Source organism: Babylonia areolata, chromosome 16, assembly GCF_041734735.1.
Source record: "Babylonia areolata isolate BAREFJ2019XMU chromosome 16, ASM4173473v1, whole genome shotgun sequence".
In the NCBI taxonomy this organism is placed as follows: Eukaryota; Metazoa; Mollusca; class Gastropoda; order Neogastropoda; family Buccinidae; genus Babylonia; species Babylonia areolata.
Window position 1 is genome coordinate 20,890,300 of NC_134891.1, and position 20,993 is coordinate 20,911,292.

A 20,993-nucleotide genomic window follows, 5' to 3' on the forward strand; every position below is an offset into this window, starting at 1 on the left:
CAGCTGTCACTTTGTTGTCTGCTTTTGTTCATTCAGTCTGACAGTGTCAGGTGCAGCACTGACAATGTACTCGCAAACAGTGTATTCAAAAATCCACTTTTTAAAATTAAAAAAAAAAAAAAAAAAAGCATTCAAGACAGTTTTCACTTAAAGTGAAACATTATATCTTATTGATCAGTGTTTAAAGTAAATGAACCCTCTAGATGATTTTTTGAGTGTGTGTGTGTGTGTGTGTGTGTGTGTGTGTGTGTGTGTGTGTGTGTGTGTGTCTCATTCTTCTTTCCTTCTTAATACACTGTTGCCTGTGTGCTCAAAAGTATAAACACAAACACAGGCACATGCACACACACAGACAGACAGACACACACACACACATTCTGTATACAGTTTATATTATGCATGTAAACATTGGCCTGTGTGGAGCAGTGACAAGGAGACTGAGGGCCTGCATAAAGAAAAGTCTCAATTCAACCTTGGTGATGGTTTCTTTCTTTGCTTGCTTCACTTTATTTCTTTTTTTTTCCCTCTCTCTGAACCCCTTATTATCATTATCATTATTTTTTGAATGCAAAAAAACAACAAAAAAACAACACAACAAAAAAAACAACAACAAAAAACGATTGCAAACGCAGCAAAGTAATTCTTATTGAAGTTATTTTTAGTTATTCATGTATTTTTTGTGTGGTCAGATCCCCTGAGCCTAACTTCTAATTCATGAGTGAAAGAGATTTTGTCTGTGATCTATTGAAAAGCAAACAAATGTTCCAGTAACAATCCTGAAGCTATGAAATGTACAAACATGCTTTTAATAAACCGTTTTGATGACTGGATAAATCATGCAATGTTAAACAGTCAGATATAGATCTAGTTAAGACTGATTATTAATATCCTCCACTGGCTCCAGCATATATACTGCATATTTGTTTCGTTTGTTGATGATAGGCTGGCTGTAGTGGAGTGGTGTGGTGTGGTGGCCTTGGAGGGGTGGCCTTGGAGGGGTGGTGGTGGTTTTCAAAACCAAATACAGCGGCTATTCCACTGACGGTCGGGTGAGACTTCACCCGAAAACACTATGACAACGCTGGTAGTGGTCGGTTTCAATGGATTTTCCAAATGTGAGGATTGCCCCTTTCACAAATTTAGGACTTTTGATGAAAATGCCATTACTGTCTTCAATATGCGCGCTTGAATCTGTTACTATTTGGACCATTAAATTTTGTTTCATCCACTCGTTCTGCGGGCCTGAAGCTGAAGGGCAAAGCTCACACAGATTAATAGAAAACAACAATATTATATGTATAAAAACAAACAAACAAACAAAGTTACCTTGTATTCATCAGAATCTTTGTCAACCTTTGAGCCAATCGGTGCAACATCGTCTTGATGAAATGGGCGTACGGCACAAATGCGTACGGAACTGAAACGTAACAGCCGACAAGATCGAAACAACCTCAAGCTCGCCATCTTGACAAGTTACCAAAGTTATCTCCCCTACTTTTAATGTCATAAATACTATGAAAACAGCAAAAATCAAACAATTTCTTTGTGAGAGGATACACACCAACTACTTAAGTAGCACGTTCTGTTTTTTTAACTCCGCTGTCAAAAAAATAAAATCATAAATACTGCGCACACAGATACGAAAGTGTTTCTGACGGATAGCTCTGTATATAAATCACGTTGACACGTGTTGTATCAACAACTCAACAAGAGAGGAACGTTTTCCCTTTCTGCGACTTTCAAAAATGTCTTTCATCAGTGTAGCTCCGGACAGCCATTTCCCAATCCAGAACCTGCCATATGGCGTGTTTTCCACTCCTGATAACGTGAGAATGTTTTGAATATTTTCAGCAAACATGTTGCCGTCTGCAAATGTATTGATTCAGCCAATCAAATATCGCTGGAAGCGCACACGCCTCCATGACCTTGAAGATTTTGAATTGGGTCAAACATTCGATGAAGTTTTTTTTATTTGTCTCTTAGTATCGTTATTTATTACAAAAGTGTTTAAACTGACGGGCGTGCCAGCAGAAAGTATTTGCATGACATTGTGTCCAATACTCTTTCAATGAGCAGAAGTTTCCCAATTCAGAAAATTTAATAGAAAGTAAAACTTGTAACATTAATAGCCAGGATTATACTTGTCATGTATATCATTAAGTCATTTCATATAATTCTTTTTACAATAAATTTTAGTTCCATGACATATAGATGACCATGAGTCCATGCATAACATGCTAATAATGTAATATAATGCACATACTTTAGGAGCCAATGGTGTGTGTGCATGCCAGCACATGTTTCTCCCTCTGTGTGTGTGTGTGTGTGTGTGTGTGTGTGTGTAGATCTGTCCTTGCAGGTTAATTCATGAGGGGAGCATTATTTATCCATAATTATTTGTGCATACAAATTTGCATAATGACCCATAAATCTAGTTGTTTTTTTCTCCGTATGTCTAACTCCTAATTCCCAACCCACATATTGCACACACACACACACACACACACACACACACACACACACACACACACACACATTGTAACAAATTCCAGGTCAGTATATCCCCGCCCTCCCTTCCCCTCAACACCACCAAAAACAAACAAACAAAAAACAAAACAAAAAAAAACGTTCTCGAACAAACACCAAAGGCAGATAAGCATCCCACTTTGTTGCTTTTTACCGGCATATGGCCCAAATGTACAGACATGTTTAACCTCTTGACTGTTGCTGACAAGTATGCACGTCAGTGAAGGCTGCCATTTCACTGTGACAAAAGAAACCTGACGAGTCAGGATATCAGTCATTGTTCTGTATTTTGGACCTCTTCTCTCAGGCCTTGTTACTTTTCTTTTTTTGTCAGAAAACACACACACACACACACACACACACACACACACACACACACACACACACACACACACACACACACACACACACACACACACACACAAACCACACCACACCACACCACACCACACCACTTCACACCACACCATACACACACACACACACACACACACACACACACTTTCTCTCCCTCTCTTACACACACACACACTCTCTCTCTCTTTCTTACACACACACACACACACACACACACACACACATACACACTCACAACAAAACAACTACAACAACAACCAAACAAGCAAACCCACAATTAAAGTTAAACCATAAAAAGGTAATAACTGCCTTCCAAACCTATACCACACTGATCTCCTTTCTCCATGTTTCAGTGTATTTAGTTATTTGAATTAGATGATAAACCAAGGTCCCATGTGTAGCTTGCACTTACCACACGTAAAAGAACCCCCCAACACAAGAAAGGGTTGTCCCTGGCATAGAGGTCTGTGAAAAAAAAAAAAAAAAATCCGCTTTGACAGGAAAACAATTTGGCTTGTAGTCCTAAAAAATCCCCCAGAAAGGTGTCATTTTCAGTTTCACAGTAGCAGTGCCCAGGGAGAGGAACCCAGATTTCACACAGAGAGATCTGTTGTGACAAAAGTTTAATGCAATACAATACAGTGCAATGCAATGCAGTACAATACAATTCAATGTAATGCATTGCAGTACAGTCCAATACAATATAATGAATTGCATTGCAATACAATACAAATTTTACAATACAGTACAATGCAGCTCAATGAAATACAGTACAATATGACAGGATACAATACAATACAATACAATACAATACAATACGATACAATACAATACAATACAATACAATTGATTCTGTTTGTGTTCATGTTCACATGTCTGGAGCATAATTCAATGCAATACAGTACAATACAATACCATAGAATACGACAAAATACTAATGTACAATACAATTGATTCTGACTGTGCACATGTTCATGCGTCTGTCCAGAGCACGCACAGGATCGGCGTGGCCATTGGCGAGCAGGTCCTGGACCTCAGCGTGGTGAAAGACCTGTTCGATGGCCCTGTGCTGGCTTCACAGAAGCATGTCTTTGATCAGGCAAGGGGAACGTTTGATTTTTTTTTTTTTTTTTTTTTTCTCAAGGCCTGACTAAGCGCGTTGGGTTACGCTGCTGGTCAGGCATCTGCTTGGCAGATGTGGTATAGCGTATATGGATTTGTCCGAACGCAGTGACGCCTCCTTGAGCTACTGAAACTGAAACTGAAACTGAACGTTTGCACCTGCAATACCTGTGTTTGTTTGTTTGTTTGTTTCTTCTTTTTTTCTTTCTTTCTCAACCTGTTGCTGCTTCACAGAAGCAAATCTTTGATCAGGTTAGGGGAACGTTTGCACCTACAATACCTGTGTTTGTTTGTTTCTTTTTTTCTTTCTTTCTCAACCTGTTGCTGCTTCACAGAAGCAAGTCTTTGATCAGGTAAGGGGAACGTTTGCACCTACAATACCTGTGTTTGTTTGTTTGTTTGTTTCTTTCTTTCTTTCTCAACCTGTTGCTGCTTCAGAGAAGCAAGTCTTTGATCAGGTAAGGGGAACGTTTGCACCTGCAATACCTGTGTTTGTTTTTTTCTTTCTTTCTTTCTTTTTTTCTTTCTTTCTCAACCTGTTGCTGCTTCACAGAAGCAAGTCTTTGACCAGGTAAGGGGAACGTTTGCACCTACAGTACCTGTGTTTGTTTGTTTCTTTCTTTCTCAACCTGTTGCTGCTTCAGAGAAGGATGTCTTTGATCAGGTAAGGGGAACGTTTGCACCTACAATACCTGTGTTTGTTTGTTTGTTTCTTTCTTTCTTTCTTTCTTTCTTTCTCAACCTGTTGCTGCTTCAGAGAAGGATGTCTTTGATCAGGTAAGGGGAACGTTTGCACCTGTAACACCTGTGCTTGTTTTTTTCTTTCTTTCTTTCTTTTTTCTTTCTTTCTCAACCTGTTGCTGCTTCACAGAAGCAAGTCTTTGACCAGGTAAGGGGAACGTTTGCACCTACAGTACCTGTGTTTGTTTGTTTGTTTGTTTGTTTCTTTCTCAACCTGTTGCTGCTTCAGAGAAGGATGTCTTTGATCAGGTAAAGGGAACGTTTGCACCTACAATACCTGTGTTTGTTTTTTTCTTTCTTTCTTTCTTTTTTTCTTTCTTTCTCAACCTGTTGCTGCTTCACAGAAGCAAGTCTTTGACCAGGTAAGGGGAACGTTTGCACCTACAGTACCTGTGTTTGTTTGTTTGTTTCTTTCTTTCTCAACCTGTTGCTGCTTCAGAGAAGGATGTCTTTGATCAGGTAAGGGGAACGTTTGCACCTGTAACACCTGTGCTTGTTTTTTTTTTTTTCTTTCTTTCTTTCTCAATCTGTTGCTGCCTCACAGCAGCATGTCTTTAGTGAGATAATGGTAATGTTTTGACCTGCATTGCATATGAGTTAAATTTTTTAAATTTTTTATTCAAAGCTTCTTTCCTTTATTCATTCATTCTTTCTTTCTGTCTGTCTTCCTTTCATTCCAGAATTTCTCTTGGCTTGCATCTCTGTCCACTGGTCAGTATGCCTTTTAGACTGTTCTGCTGCCTTCTTCTTTTGCTATATGAGAGAGAGAGCATGTGCAGGTGTGTCAGCATGTGTGTGTGTGTGTGTGTGTGTGTGTGTGTGTGTGTGTGTGTGTGTGTGTGTGTGTGTGTGCATTTGTCTATAGATCTATGTCTTTTGTTTCCCCAGCAACAAGTAGCAGACAGACAGATGGAGGGAAGGGTTTTTTTTTTTTTCTCTCTGTGTTGTTTTCATCCTTCTCTCTCCTTTGCTGTCTCTCTCTGTGTCTGTGTCTGTGTCTGTCTGTCTGTCTGTCTCTGTCTTATAGGTGTATGTGAGCACACATGTAGTCTCATGTGTGTACACACATCCACATACATGTACACGCATGCACACACACACACACACACACACACACACACACACACACATACATGCATTAGTGCATAGATGAACTCTTGAACACACATGCACACACACACACACACACACATTCACACACGCACACACGCACGCACACACACACACACACACATACACACACACAATCATGTACAATTTCTTTTCCTTTTTTTTTCCAGCCCACTCTCAACGCTTTCATGGCACTGGGCCGACCAGCATGGCAAGAAGCTCGAACTACCTTACAGAGAATTCTGTCTGCCTCAGAACCAGTCCTTCGGGACAACGCAGACTTGAGAGCCAGGTGATTATGTGATAACGAGCAAAAATTTGATGATATAGATAATAAAACAAAAGAGAGAAACTTTGAAGAAAAAAAATGACACAAGCTGATTACAATGTGTATCATAATCATTTGAAACACATCACCATGATATGGTACACAGCTGTTTTTACAACCATTCATTTATATATACATATTCATATGTAAAAGAACCCATGGCAACAAAAGGGTTGTCCCTGGCAAAATTCTGCCAAAAGCCCCTGCTTTTATAGTTAAACAAATACAGTTACATACAGAACAAGAGAGGCAAGGCCTTCAAGACTTACTTGTGATAGATTAAGTCCCCTAGCATTAATTACAGAGTAATTTCCCTTTTTTACTATCTGCACCAAAACGTTTGCAAAATAAATAAAACTTCCATGCTTAGCAAAAGAAGTTCCTGTTTAAACAAAAAATGATAATAATGACTCCTCTTGCTGTTGTGTCAGAATAAGAGGTTAAAGTGCCAAGTTTAGAGAATACAAAAAATATAAATATAACAGTAAATGCAGTTTGCATATAATTAGGCTTCTTTTTTTTAATTTTTTTGTGCCCATCCCAGAGGTGCAATATTGTTTTAAACAAGATGACTGGAAAGAACTGAATTTTCCCTATTTTTATGCCAAATTTGGTGTCAACTGACAAAGTATTTGCAGAGAAAATGTCAATGTTAAAGTTTACCACGGACACACAGACATACAGACACACGGACACACACACACACACACAGACAACTGAACACCGGGTTAAAACATAGACTCACTTTGTTTACACAAGTGAGTCAAAAAGAAAAGAAACAAAAAAAGGCTGATGCTGCACAGGGGTGACACAGTCTCTTCGGGAAGAGCAGCCCAAATTTCATGCAGATAACCCTGTTGTGACAAAAAATACAAAAATACAAATAGTAAAGAGTGGTAACTCTCCATTCATAAGGTACACAACTTCAAGTCAGTGCTGCTTACGCTACCGATTCAGCTAGCACACAGGTAAATAAAAGGTACATTGGAATAAACCCAGACACTGGTACAAGTACTTCTAAACGTCGTAAGAAGTGATAAGGACTTCATTTTGAGAAAATTCAAGACTGGAAATTTTTTCGTTTCATCGTGATCAGTTCAAGGGTATTAACTCGCATGGTTTACAATTTGTGAATTCCGACTGATTCTGTGGATATTTTTATGGCAGTTTGGGGCATAATCCAGTATGTGATGAGGCGTTCACAAATCTTTCTCTGAATAAATATTTGACGGTCTCCTTCTCCAACTTTCCATCACATGTTATCGTGTATTGTCCATTGAATATTGGATTGAACGGGCAGGTCAACAACTTGAAACAAAATGGCGTCGTTCGCGTTCGCAAAGAATATGAGCACGCGCTTTGAATGTGTATAAATATGTGTACACAACTGATTTTTGCCCATGAACTTCAGGGCTCAGCCAACAGATCTGTAAAGTCCACTCGTCGTATTGATTTTAGTATTTTCCGAAAAAGACCACTTGGGCAAATGAACATAGTGAAAGCCCTGTACACTGAGAGTAAAACACAAACTTTTTATGTATTGAGTATAATTTCAAAATGTAATGTTTAAGATGAGAAAGATCAGTTTAAAGCAAATTAAGTCCCCTAGCATTAATTACAGAGTAATTTCCCTTTTTTACTATCTGCACCAAAACGCTTGCAGATAAATAAAACTTCCATGCTTAGCAAAAGAAGTTCCTGTTTGAACAAAAAATGATAATAATGACTGCTCTTCTTGTTGTGTCAGAATATCAGATCAAAGTGCCAAGTTTAGAGAATACAAAAATTATAAATATAACAGTAAATGCAGTTTGCATATAATTAGGCTTCATTTTTTGACTCACTTGTGAGTAATTTGGCTTCTTTAAAAAAAAAAAAATGTTTGTGCCCATCCCAGAGGTTCAGAATTGTTTTAAACAAGATGACTGGAAAGAACTGAATTTTTCCTATTTTTATGCCTAATTTGGTGTCAACTGACAAAGTATTTGCAGAGAAAATATCAATGTTAAAGTTTACCACGGACACACAGACACACGGACACACACACACACACACACACACACACACACAGACAACCGAACACCGGGTTAAAACATAGACTCACTTTGTTTACACAAGTGAGTCAAAAAAAGGGGGATACATCATTAAATTAATGATTAGATAATTGAACAAAAACTCAAATAAAATTGATTAAAAAAAAAAAAATATATATATATATAAGGTCGCACACATCTATAACGCATTCCTCAGCTACATACATGGAAGTGTGATGTGTGTGCAGAGCTTTTGTTCCCCAGGCCAGCGCCACCATGCATCTGCCAGCCAAGATTGGTGAGCACCATTTACATTTTGACCCTCCGTCTCTTGAACTGAACGTTGTCTGTGGATAGAGAATATGGTTAATGGAATATAGGAGAAAATCCAGTTAGGTTATATATTTGAAATTTCTCCGATTCATGCCTGTGTTGGTATTGTCTGTTACTATTAGCATTACTTGCTGTATATTGGATAATAATCATTGGTAGAAATTAGAAAAAATGAATGTGATAACAGATACATGGAAGATGGCTTTTGAGGTTGGTACTGAGATGTTTTTGTGTGTATGAGCGTTTGGAATGAAACACGAAAATTGGGTTGTATTACAGGAGAGTGGGGAAAAAAGAGCACTGGTATTATTATTATTTTTTTTGTTTGTTTGTTTCCAGTGCTGTGTTTGTTTTGTAGCTTACTGATGTGTGAGTTCCTGAAGTGGAGTGGAGTGCTGGCCAAGTGGTAACGCATCCGCGTAGAAAGTGAGAGAATGTGAGTGGCCTGGTTCGATCCCCACAAATGCCTGTACTTTCTCCCCCTCCGCTAGACCTTGACACTTTGAGTGGTGGTCTGGACGCTAGTCATTTGGATGAGACGATAGATAAATGGAGGTCGGCATCAGGGGGCAAGTTCTGGGTTTGTGGGCGTGGCTCTGCGTATGTCTGGTTTTATTTTCCAGGTATTTTGTTTGCTTGTTTGTTCTTGTGTTTTTTTGGTTTTTTTCAGGTTCTGTGGGACTGATTTTTTTTTTTTTTTTTTTAATTTTATTTATTTATTTATTTATTTTATTTTTTTCTTTTTACAGTTATTCAGTCTTTACAGGGCCCTGTGTGGTAGGCTGGGCTATAGACAACAACAGATAAATGATACTCTTGAGATAAACTGGACAGATTTTCTTTCTGATTCTGATTTTAGTTAAATCTTTTTTCTTTTTTTTTCCAGGGGATTACACTGACTTTTACTCTTCCAAGAACCATGCCTTCAATGTTGGCACAATGTTCAGGGGATCAGAAAATGCCCTGATGCCTAATTGGTGAGTTGTTCTCATTATTGATTGTATATTTTGTATCATGCAAGATTGTTCAGTACGACAGTGGAGACGACATGAAAGTGTAAAAGGCATCATTCATTTACACCTTAATATGTTTATTTTCTGATCAAATTTCAACAGTTTTAGCAGTTTGGTATTTTTCATTTTTTTTTTTTTTTTTTCTAATTGAATGTGTTCAATTTTTCTTTGGGTTATAAATAGGTTTTCATTTCCTTGTTGTATTGAATTTCTGCTACATTAGTGTCAAAATAGTATTATGCACTGCCATTGCTAACTAAAAACAAATGACAATGGCATTCACATGATATCCCTAAAAATGCTTTCTTTTTTTTTTTTTTTTTTTTTTTGCAAAATGTGTCCCAAGACGAGGATTGGTCTTAATATAGATGAGATAGTCAGCATTGTAGAGAATGCAAGCAGCATCAGCATGCAGCAGTTTTTTCAGATGAAAATGATAGGCTGAGGTTCCGAGAGCAGCATGCACTTTGCGCACATAGAAGAACCAAAGGGTTACACCTGGCAGAATTCATCTTTGATATTGAAACAAATGCACTTGCCGGCAGGGAAAGAAAAAAACAAAAAAAGTGGATCTACAGTGTGGTGATGCGCTCTTACCAGGGAGAGCAGCCTGGTTTTCATGCAAAAAAAAATCTGTCGTGACGAACATTAATACAATACAATACAATATAATACAATACAGTACAATACAACACAATACCGTACCATACCATACCATACCATACCATACCATACCATACCCTACCCTACCCTACCATACAATGCAGAGCAATACAATACAATACAATACAATCCACTCCAATCCAATCCAATACAGTATAGTACAATACAATGCAATGCAGTGCAGCACAGTACAATGCAATTATAGATACAGTGCAATACAATACAATCCAATTTATTCCAGTGCAGTACAGTGTAGTGCAGTGGAGTACAATACAATACAGTGCAATACAATGCATTGCAGTGCGGTACAACGCAATGCAATGCAGTGCAACACACCACAAAAAACGAACACCAACATGACACGACACCACTCTGCACCACACCACCCCACACCACACCACACCACACCATGCTGCACCACACCACACCACACCACACCACACTACACCACACCACACCATGCTGCACCACACCACACCACACCACACCACACCACACCACACCATGCTGCACCACACCACACCACACCACGCCACACTACACCACACCACACCACACCATACTGCACCGCACTACACCACACCACGCTGCACCATGCTGCACCACGCTGCACCACACCACACCACGTAACACCACACCACACCACACCACACAACACCACAACACACCACGCAACACCACGCTACACACCACACCATGCAACACCACACCACACCACACCACGCTGCACCACACCACACCACACCACACCACACCGCACCACACCACCCCACACACCACACCACACCACACTACACCACATCACATCACACCACACCACACCATGCTACACACCACACCATGCAACACCACACCACATCACACCACACCACGCTACACACCACACCATGCAACACCACACCATACCACACCACACCACACCACACCACACCACACCACACCACGCTGCACCACACCACACCACACCACACCACACCGCACCACACCACAGCACACCACATCACATCACACCACACCACACCATGCTACACACCACACCATGCAACACCACACCACACCACACCACGCTACACACCACACCACGCAACACCACACAGCGGAGCAGACTACAACACAATACGACACAGCACAACACAACACCAACATTATTTCTGGCACTCTCTACACAGGACCCATTTACCAGTGGGTTACCACGGCAGAGCCTCCTCAGTGGTCGTTTCCGGCACTCCGATCCGCCGCCCCTCCGGCCAGATGAGACCTGACGAAAGTGAGCAATAATTTATGAACCCTTGCATTGCAAACACATTTCGTTATATTGTCTGGTGGAAAACTTCATGCTTGTATGTGATCATGATTTCTGTTTGTTGGTTGTGTTTTTTTTTTTTTTTCCAAAATAGTGGAAGATAATAGTTTGAAATGAGTTTCTCTTTCTCACCATGATGCATTCTTGAAATACACGTCTGGAAAACCAAACAATAAAAGAAGTAGGTAAGTATTTATAATATTTCTTTTCATTCTAAACAGAAGGGAGGTAATATACTAAGCTAAGGGAAGCTACTAGCCGCGACTGCTTTCAATATCTCCACTTGGACAGACCAGTATTTTCCACAGGACAGGAATCAGACCCCTGGGGGAGTCTGCACTGGTGGGTCATGGTTAAGAATGTCAGATTAAACGTAATTTTAGGGGGGGGGAAATCTTTTTTATGTACAGTCAACTCTGTCCACAACACTTATTTAAACTGTGTGTCAATACAAAGTACAACCACAGGCCTGACTGAGCTCGTTGGGTTACGCTGCTGGTCAGGCATCTGCTTAGCAGATGTGATGTAGCGTATATATGTATATATATATATATGGAATTATCTGAACGCTGTGACGCCACCTTGAGTAACTGAACTGAACTGAACTAACCACAGGGTGCAATATCAATATGTGGTCCCATCCCATTTTTGATTTCCCCAATTGAATACAAATCTCTCTCTCTCTCTCTCTCTCTCTCAAGAAAGGAGACATCAAATCAATCCAATTAATGAATTTTGTCAATACCACCCTGAGAAATGTGTATATCGTATTTTCATTGAACCTTGAATGTCAATGTTATTGGTAGTTTTAAAATGTATGACGTGCAGTGAATTAACATTATATTCAGTCTGGAAAATGACCTCATATTTAATAAGAAAAAAAAAGTATGAAAACAATTTTAGTTTGTACATAACTCCCTCTTCCCCCCATTCATCTTCCCTTTCGTCGATGTGTATGTATGGAGCGATGGTCTAGAGGTAACGCGTCCGCATAGGAAGCGAGAGAATCTGAGCGCGCTGATTCGAGTCACGGCTCAGCCACCGATGTTTTCTCCCCCTCCACTAGACCTTGAGTGGTGGTCTGGACGCTAGTCATTCGGATGAGACGATAAACCAAGGTCCCGTGTGCAGCATGCACTTAGCGCGTGTAAAAGAACCCACGGCAACAAAAAGGTTGTCCCTGGCAAAATTTTGTAGAAAAATCCACTTCGATAGGAAAAACAAATAAAACTGCACGCAGGAAAAAACACAAAAAAATGGGTGGCGCTTTAGTTTAGCGATGCGCTCTCCCTGGGGAGAGCAGCCCGAATTCCACACAGAGAAATCTGTTGTGATAAAAAGAAATACAAATACAAATACAACTGCCTATGACCAAAATACATCTGAATCTGAATCTCTCTCTCTCTCTCTCTCTCTCTCTCTCTCTCTCTCTCTCTCTCTCTCTCTCTCTCAGGGATGTTATTGTTTCAAAATGGATTTGGCTTTGCCTGGATGAATCAAGGTGGTGAAGATGTAAATGTCTTTTTAAAAGAACTACGTCAAAGATTGATAGATAAGAGATGGCAAAACTGGGACGAGCATGTACAGAGCAGTGAGTGACATTCTTTTTACCGAACGTTTAAAACGTCTGTGAATTGTGAACAGTATCTTTTGTTTGACATTGACAGACATATTAAGTGTCTAATGACAAGGTTTAGGTGTGGAATGGCAGATATCACAGAACACTGTTACCGGTGTAGAAATTCTTCAGACGTAAATTTGTTATGTCCTTTATGTAAGAATGGAAATGAAGATAAACAACATTTTTTCTGCTTTGTGGTCCAGCTTTTGATGATTTACGACATATCCCACAAAAAAATATTGTGAAAACCCTTCTTTATTTAGAACTGCTTTGCTGATGGCAAATCAAAATGAATCAGTAGCAAGGAATTTCTGTGTTTCCTCATACGAAGCTTCTAAGCCGCACACTGTTATGCTCAGCTGAATTTATAAGTTGTTAACAGTATAGTTTCATTATGTTTTTTCTGTCAGTACATTACTGAATTTATAAGTTGTTAACAATATAGTTTCATTATGTTTTTCTGTCAGAACATTGCTGAATTTATAAGTACATTACTGAATTTATAAGTTGTTAACAAGATAGTTTCATTATGTTTTTCTGTCAGTACCTTACTGAATTTATAAGTTGTTAACAATATAGTTTCATTATGTTTTTCTGTCAGTACATTACTGAATTTACAAGTTGTTAACAAGATAGTTTCATTATGTTTTTCTGTCAGTAGCTTACTGAATTTATAAGTTGTTAACAATATAGTTTCATTATCTTTTTCTGTCAGTACATTACTGAATTTATAAGTTGTTAACAATATAGTTTCATTATGTTTTTCTGTCAGTACATTACTGAATTTATAAGTTGTTAACAATATAGTTTCATTATGTTTTTCTGTCAGTACATTACTGAATTTATAAGTTGTTAACAATATAGTTCCATTATGTTTTTCTGTCAGCACATTACTATTCAAACAAGCCAGTCTGCAAATTTGTGTGAATTGCTCATGTTTATTGTGTCCCCTTCAGAACTTTTTGACTTCGACTTCAACTTTTCTCTTTCTCTCTCTCTCTCTCCTTCCCTCTCTCTCTCTCCCTCTTTCTCTCTTTCTCCTTCCCTCTCTCTCTCTCCCTCTTTCTCTCTCTCTCTCTCCTTCCCTCTCTCTCTCTCCCTCTTTCTCTCTTTCTCCTTCCCTCTCTCTCTCTCCCTCTTTCTCTCTCTCTCTCCTTCGCTCTCTCTCTCTCTCTCCTTCCCTCTCTCTCTCTTTCTCCTTTCCTCTCTCTCTCTCTCTCTTTCTCTCTCTCTCTCTCTCCCTCTTTCTCTCTCTCTCTCTCCTTCTGCCTCTCTCTCTCCCTCCCTCTTTCTCTCTCTCTCTCTCCTTCCCTCTCTCTCTCCCTCTTTCTCTCTCCTTCCTTCTCTCTCCCTCTTTCTCTCTCTCTTTCTCTATCTCTCCTTCCCTCTCTCTCTCTCTCTCCTTCCCTCCCCCTCTCTCTCTCCATCTTTCTCTCTCTCTCTCTCTCCTTCCCCCTCTCTCTCCCTCTTTCTCTCTTTCTCTCTCTCTATATATGTTTGTTTGTTGTTGGTGGCAGCCAAGCCCCCGGTGTTCGGCCCGTGCAAGCTGTTGGACATAGAGCTGGAGATGGCCTTCTTCACGGGGCCAGCCACCCAGATGGGGGAGAGGGTGCCCGTGGACAAGGCTCAGGACTACATCTTCGGCATGGTGCTCATGAACGACTGGAGCGGTGCGTAGTTGGGTTGCTGGAGACCTTCTGGCATCATTTGATGCATCGTGGTTTTTTTGTTTTGTCTTGTTTTGCTGCGCCATCATCTGCACTGTTTCACTGGCATTACTCCAACCTGTGCTCATTCCGAGTCCCCCATGCACAGCCACACCTGTATTGATTTTGTCTGTCGTAATCCCAGCAACAGCAGTCCACAGGGGACCATCGATGTTAGGTCGTCAGGAGGCCACACTCCTGAGGAGACCTTGCACTGCTGCTGAGTCACTTCGGTGGTGTTCGGTAGTGCCTGTTCTGATTAAACGTACTTAGGACGCCACCTACTAAGCCCCCTATTGATGACAGTAATGGCTTAGTCGCGGAGCCAGATTGACTAAGTGTCTTTCCTGGAGTGGAGACCGCGCCACCACGTCCCTCCACCGGCAGTCCACCATGATTCCGCCGACGCTGAAGACCTTGACAAGACTCACCACCCCAAGCACGGATTGTAGCATTCAGTTTTTACGCTCTGGCTGAAACGGAGTATGACTGCCTGCATGTTGGGGGTAAAAGCAGTCATACACATAAAAGCCTGGTTTATGTACATGAGTAAACATGAGAGTTGCAGCCCATGAATTTGCATTTGTATTTCTTTTTATCACAACAGATTTCTCTGTGTGAAATTCGGGCTGCTCTCTCTCCAGGGAGAGCACGTCGCTACACTACAGCGCCACCCATTTTTTTTTTGTATTTTTTCCTGCGTGCAGTTTGATTTGTTCATCCGAATGACTAGCGTCCAGACCACCACTCAAGGTCTAGTGGAGGGGAAGAAAATATTGGCGGCCGAGCCGTGGTTCGAACCAGCACGCACAGATTCTCTCGCTTCCTAGGTGGATGCGTTACCCCTAGGCCATCACTCCACAAATGAAGAAAAAGAAGGAAAATCTTTGATGTTTTATAGCGTGTTTCTAAGACAAACAGAACGATAAAATAATGTGAAGCTGAATAGCGATTGTTTATTCCCTTTTGCAGTGTTCAAACTATTAATGTTATTTGTTAGCACTCTGGGCCCCGGTGCTATGGAGGCAGATTGCATTAGAAATGCCCATTGTTATTGTCATTCTTCTTCTTCTTCTTCTTATTGTTGTTATTATCATCATTATTCAGCAACACAAATGTCGCAGCATGTCGGAAATCACTGACGGGGGCGTGTTCTTTTCCCGCAGCGCGCGACATCCAGAAGTGGGAGTACGTTCCCCTGGGGCCCTTCCTGGGCAAGAACTTTGGCACCACCATCTCCCCCTGGGTGGTGACCATGGACGCCCTTCTGCCCTTCGCCCGCCCCAACCCTTTGCAGGTAAACTGTCGCTTGTTGTGTCACCTGGGCTGCCAGTGAGGGGTGAGCTTATTTTGGCCTACAGGGACCGGTGGGCTTATATTGGCTTCTAGGGACTGGTGGGCTTATTTTGGCCTTTACCGGCTCGATCTAGTGACAGGTGGGCTTAGTTTGGCCTTTACCGGCTCGATCTAGTGACAGGTGGGCTTAGTTTGGCCTTTACTGGCTCGATCTAGTGACTGGTGGGCTTAGTTTGGCCTTTACCGGCTCGATCCAGTGACAGGTGGGCTTACTTTGGCTTCTAGGGATTGGTGGGCTTATTCTAGCCTCTAGCAACAGGTGGACTTATTTTTGCCTCTAGAGACTGGTGGGCTTATTTTGGCCTCTGGTGACAGCTGGGCTTATTTTGGCCTTTAGGGACAGCTGGGCTTATTTTGGCCTCTAGGGACTGGTGGGCTTTTGTTGTGGTGCTGTTGTTTTTCAACCTTTTAACATTATCTCGTGTTCTCTTTGACTGGTTTTAAGAAATGATGGGGGGTGGAGGGTGGGGGTGGGGGGGGGTGGGGGGGTGTCGGACCTGAAATGGCCCCTTGTGGTTGGCTGGGTTATGAGCAACGTGGTTTGATTTGATGGACAGGTAAACCATCAGTTGTCACTCACCTGGTTTTTTTAGTCAAAGGTTGGCTGTCTTTATGGCCAGATGTTATCACAGCCGAAAGGAGGATTAAGGTTAGGGTTTGGGGTAGACCAAAAAAAAAAAAAAAAAAAAAAAAAAAGATGCAGCCGAGTAGGTTTGAGCTGCGTTTTTAGATTTGTTTGCGCAGGCATCACAGGTATCGTGATAGGATCGGTAAGGCGTTGGACATTTGGACATGTGATACAGCATTCACCAGCGATCAGGGTTTGAGTCCTAGTTTTAGCATGGTGCTGTGGCCCATGGGGGAAAGCCGCTTTTCTCTCAGTTTTCCTCACTCCACCCTGATGTGAATGGTGTACCTGGGGAAGGTTATAACGGCGGAAGGAGAGGGTTGTGAATGGTGTACCTGGGGAAGGTTATAACGGCGGAAGGAGAGGGTTGTGAATGGTGTACCTGGGGAAGGTTATAACGGCGGAAGGAGAGGGTTGTGAATGGTGTACCTGGGGAAGGTTATAACGGCGGAAGGAGAGGGTTGTGAATGGTGTACCTGGGGAAGGTTATAACGGGGGAAGGAGAGGGTTGTGAATGGTGTACCTGGGGAAGGTTATAACGGCGGAAGGAGAGGGTTGTGAATGGTGTACCTGGGGAAGGTTATAACGGGGGAAGGAGAGGGTTGTGAATGGTGTACCTGGGGAAGGTTATAACGGCGGAAGGAGAGGGTTGTGAATGGTGTACCTGGGGAAGGTTATAACGGGGGAAGGAGAGGGTTGTGAATGGTGTACCTGGGGAAGGTTATAACAGCGGAAGGAGAGGGTTGTGAATGGTGTACCTGGGGAAGGTTATAACGGCGGAAGGAGAGGGTTGGGCCCCGCCTTCCTGTGCCAAGCCCTAGACACAGTGGATTTGAATTCACTGCACACCCCCCCCACCTCCCCCGATAGCCCCCCACCCCCACCCCCCCCCCCCCCCCCCCACAGCCCCCCACCCCTCCCCCGCCACCCTCTGAAGAAAAGTCTAGTGCCGCAGCTGCTGGGCTGTTGTGCTCATCATGGTTTTCCTTTCCTTTCTCTGTTGCAGGATCCGACCCCTCTGCCTTACCTGCAGCACACTGACAACTACACCTTTGATATCAAACTGGAGGTGGCGCTGAACTGTGAGTCCGCCTTGATTCCGTGTGTAATTACTGTGGTTTGATTAACTCACTCAGTACGGCCAGTCCTCTCTTCTCCTCTACACAGACCCCTCGGATGTCCAGTGGGTGTCTCAATGACCCAACCTTTAGCTTCCGTCGTCAGAATTGTGGTATTCTTTGTCAACGTTCACCCCTTCAGTGTAAGAGCCTTCCGCTTGTAATATTTTGATGGTGGTAATTGGGGTGAAACGCTGTTAACGTCGTCCTCTTTCGCCGTTCGTATGGAGAGAGTTAATGTTTGACCCCCTTGACTGCTGATGATATTATATAAGTGTGACATGAATTTGAAAAGAGAGAGAGAAACAACAACAACAACAACAACAAAACAAACAACTTCTGTGGTGTGGTTGATTTCACTGGACAAAATTAATACAATTCCAAGAGTGAAAAGTCCAAATTAAAAAAAAAGTCCGTGACCGACGTCCTGACATGTGGAGTGATGGCCTAGAGGTAACGTGTCCGCCTGGGAAGCGAGAGAACCTGATCACGCTGGTTCGAATCACAGCTCAGCTGCCGATATTTTCTTCCCCTCCACTAGACCTTGAGTGGTGGTCTGGACGCTAGTCATTCGGATGAGATGATAAACCGAGGCCCCGTGTGCAGCATGCACTTGGCGCACGTAAAAGAACCCATGGCAACGAAAGGGTTGTTCCTGGCAAAATTCTGTAGAAAAATCCACTTCGATAGGAAAAATAAATATAACTGCAATCAGGAAAAAATACCAAAAAATGGGTGGCGCTGTAGCAAAGCAACACGCTCTCCCCAGAGAGAGCAGCCAAAATTTCACACATAGAAATCTGTTGGGATAAAAAGGAATACAAATACAAATACCTGTTACTTCAGTCCCACATCAGTTGAGCAACACCCCCTTCACTGACAAGCACACATCACCAGCTGTCTAGGGGTTAATGAATGTGGTTTGAATAACGTTTGATCAATGTAGTATGATTAATATACTTTGAATAATGCAGTTTGATTAACGTAGTTCAGATTGAAAGTCCAACGCTGTAACCACTCAGCAATTGCACCTGTCGTCAGTCATGTCCAGCTATGACCATCAGAACATCAGAGGAGGCAACTGCTGTCCCGACTGTTTGGGCTGGAATTTGATTATAGCACCCTGACGGGCACAATAGCCAAGTGGTTAAAGCATTGGACTGTCAATCTGAGGGTCCCGGGTTCGAATCACGGTGACGGCGCCTGGTGGGTAAAGGGTGGAGATTTTTACAATCTCCCAGGTCAACATATGTGCAGACCTGCTAGTGCCTGAACCCCCTTCGTGTGTATATACAAACAGAAGATCAAATACACACGCTAAAGATCCTGTAATCCATGTCAGTGTTCGGTGGGTTATGGAAACAAGAACATACCCAGCATGCACACCCCCGAAAACGGAGTATGGCTGCCTACATGGCGGGGTAAAAACGGTCATACACGTAAAAGCCCACTCGTGTGCATACGAGTGAACGTGGGAGTTGCAGCCCACGAACGCAGAAGAAGAAGAAGAAGATTATAGCACCCTGACAAAGTTACATCCACACTCACTGGGCCAAGAGGACTTTAAGACTCTGGATCAGCAGTTCAGTGCCTGATTCTGTCACAGTTGTGTCACGATTCTGTCGCATTGGGATGGTTCCCAAAGGCCACCTCACCCCTGCAGCTGCAGCACTTAGAACCAGTTCCAGTCTTGCCTTGTATTTGAGAGTCATAGCCCTTCACAAAAGGCTATGCTGTGAATGAATTGCCATTGCCATGGAGAAACCATTGATCATACAGCTCTCACTTTGCTGTTGGCCCACTTTGCTGCGATGGGAGCCAAAATGCGTGTATTCTAAAAATAGCCTGTGCGGGCCGGAGAGTAAACTGAACCAGTAAAGGCAGTGTTGGACTGTTGATGTCAACTCTGTACATGATGAATTTATATCTGTGCACTGCATGCTCACATGTTTGTGTATAATAATGTATATGCCATGTATTTGTATAATTTCCAGTGGATAAACTACCGAGGCAACCATGTATTTGTTCTGTATTGTCCATGTGTTCTGTGTAGCTTATTCAGGATTAAAGAGGCTATGCCAGTCTCGAATAAAAGCTAATTTGTGTTTGCACATTTCTTCTGCCTTTGCTGCTGTGTGCACATGCCAAATGATTGGTATAAGGACAGGCCCGGCGCTTCCTTTTTAGGAAGTGCCTGGGTTTGTTCCAATGTACCTTTTGTTTACCTGTGTGCTAGCTGAATCGGTAGCGTGGGCATCACTGACTTGAAGTTGTGTACCTTGTGTAATGGAGAGAGTTACCACCTTTTACTATTTGTTAATCATATCGTTTCCTGGCCTCATTATTTGTATAATTTATATGCCATTGATTTGCAATAGGTGAGGGCTTGCCACAGCCAGCCACCGTCGCTCGAAGCAACTTCAAGGTAAGCTGTCAACAGTGGAAATAAGATAAAAACAACACAACACTGACAACGGCTACTGCTACGACTGCTGCTACTGCTGCTGTTGCTGCTACTACTATTACTGTTCATTTGGATGAGACGATAAACCGAGGTCTCATGTGCAGCATGCATTTAGCACACGTAAAAGAACCCATGGCAGCAAAAGGGTTGTCCCAGGCAAAATTCTGTAATAAAATCTACTTCGATAGGAAAACAAATAAAATTGCAGGCAGAAAAAAAAAAAGAAAAAAAAAAAGGGTGGGACTGTCAGTATAGCGACTCACTCTCCCTGGGGAGAGCAGCCCGAATTTCACACAGAGAAATCTGTTGTGACAAAAAAAAGAGTAATACAGTAATACCACTGCTGCTGCTGCTGCTGCTACCGTGACAGGCATCCATCAGTCTTGGGAGACTACAGCGTTGAGCTCTGGGTGGCGATTGATACAGCGTCGGGTGTGGCTGGGCAGGCCAGTACTGGTGTGACAGTCCCTCCCCACACTGTGCACAGGTGAAGTCTGATGCTGGTCTGTCTGCCTGGCTTTGGGCCTGTCTCCTCACTCTCTTTACTTGGAATGCTGGGCAAGTGTTACTA

General features: G+C 42.2%; 2 protein-coding genes across 2 annotated transcripts in view; one reads left to right on the forward strand and one right to left on the reverse strand.

Annotated features, from left to right (window-relative positions):
- Window positions 1-1,464, reverse strand: part of LOC143291005 (methylcrotonoyl-CoA carboxylase beta chain, mitochondrial-like) — a 40,448-nt gene extending 38,984 nt beyond the window's left edge. Inside the window, exon 1 of the mRNA XM_076600593.1 lies at window positions 1,327-1,464. Within this exon, the coding sequence (XP_076456708.1) occupies window positions 1,327-1,464 (138 nt within the window). The remainder of the gene's footprint in view (window positions 1-1,326) is intronic.
- Window positions 1,465-1,682: 218 nt separating this feature from the next.
- The window catches only part of LOC143291232 (fumarylacetoacetase-like), a 28,498-nt gene continuing 9,187 nt past the window's right edge, over window positions 1,683-20,993 (forward strand). Inside the window, exons 1-10 of the mRNA XM_076601006.1 lie at window positions 1,683-1,826; window positions 3,872-3,982; window positions 6,027-6,148; window positions 8,466-8,515; window positions 9,437-9,527; window positions 11,396-11,493; window positions 14,668-14,820; window positions 16,023-16,153; window positions 17,847-17,922; window positions 20,337-20,383. Coding sequence (XP_076457121.1) covers window positions 1,746-1,826; window positions 3,872-3,982; window positions 6,027-6,148; window positions 8,466-8,515; window positions 9,437-9,527; window positions 11,396-11,493; window positions 14,668-14,820; window positions 16,023-16,153; window positions 17,847-17,922; window positions 20,337-20,383 — 960 coding nt within the window. The 5' untranslated portion in view covers window positions 1,683-1,745. The remainder of the gene's footprint in view (window positions 1,827-3,871; window positions 3,983-6,026; window positions 6,149-8,465; window positions 8,516-9,436; window positions 9,528-11,395; window positions 11,494-14,667; window positions 14,821-16,022; window positions 16,154-17,846; window positions 17,923-20,336; window positions 20,384-20,993) is intronic.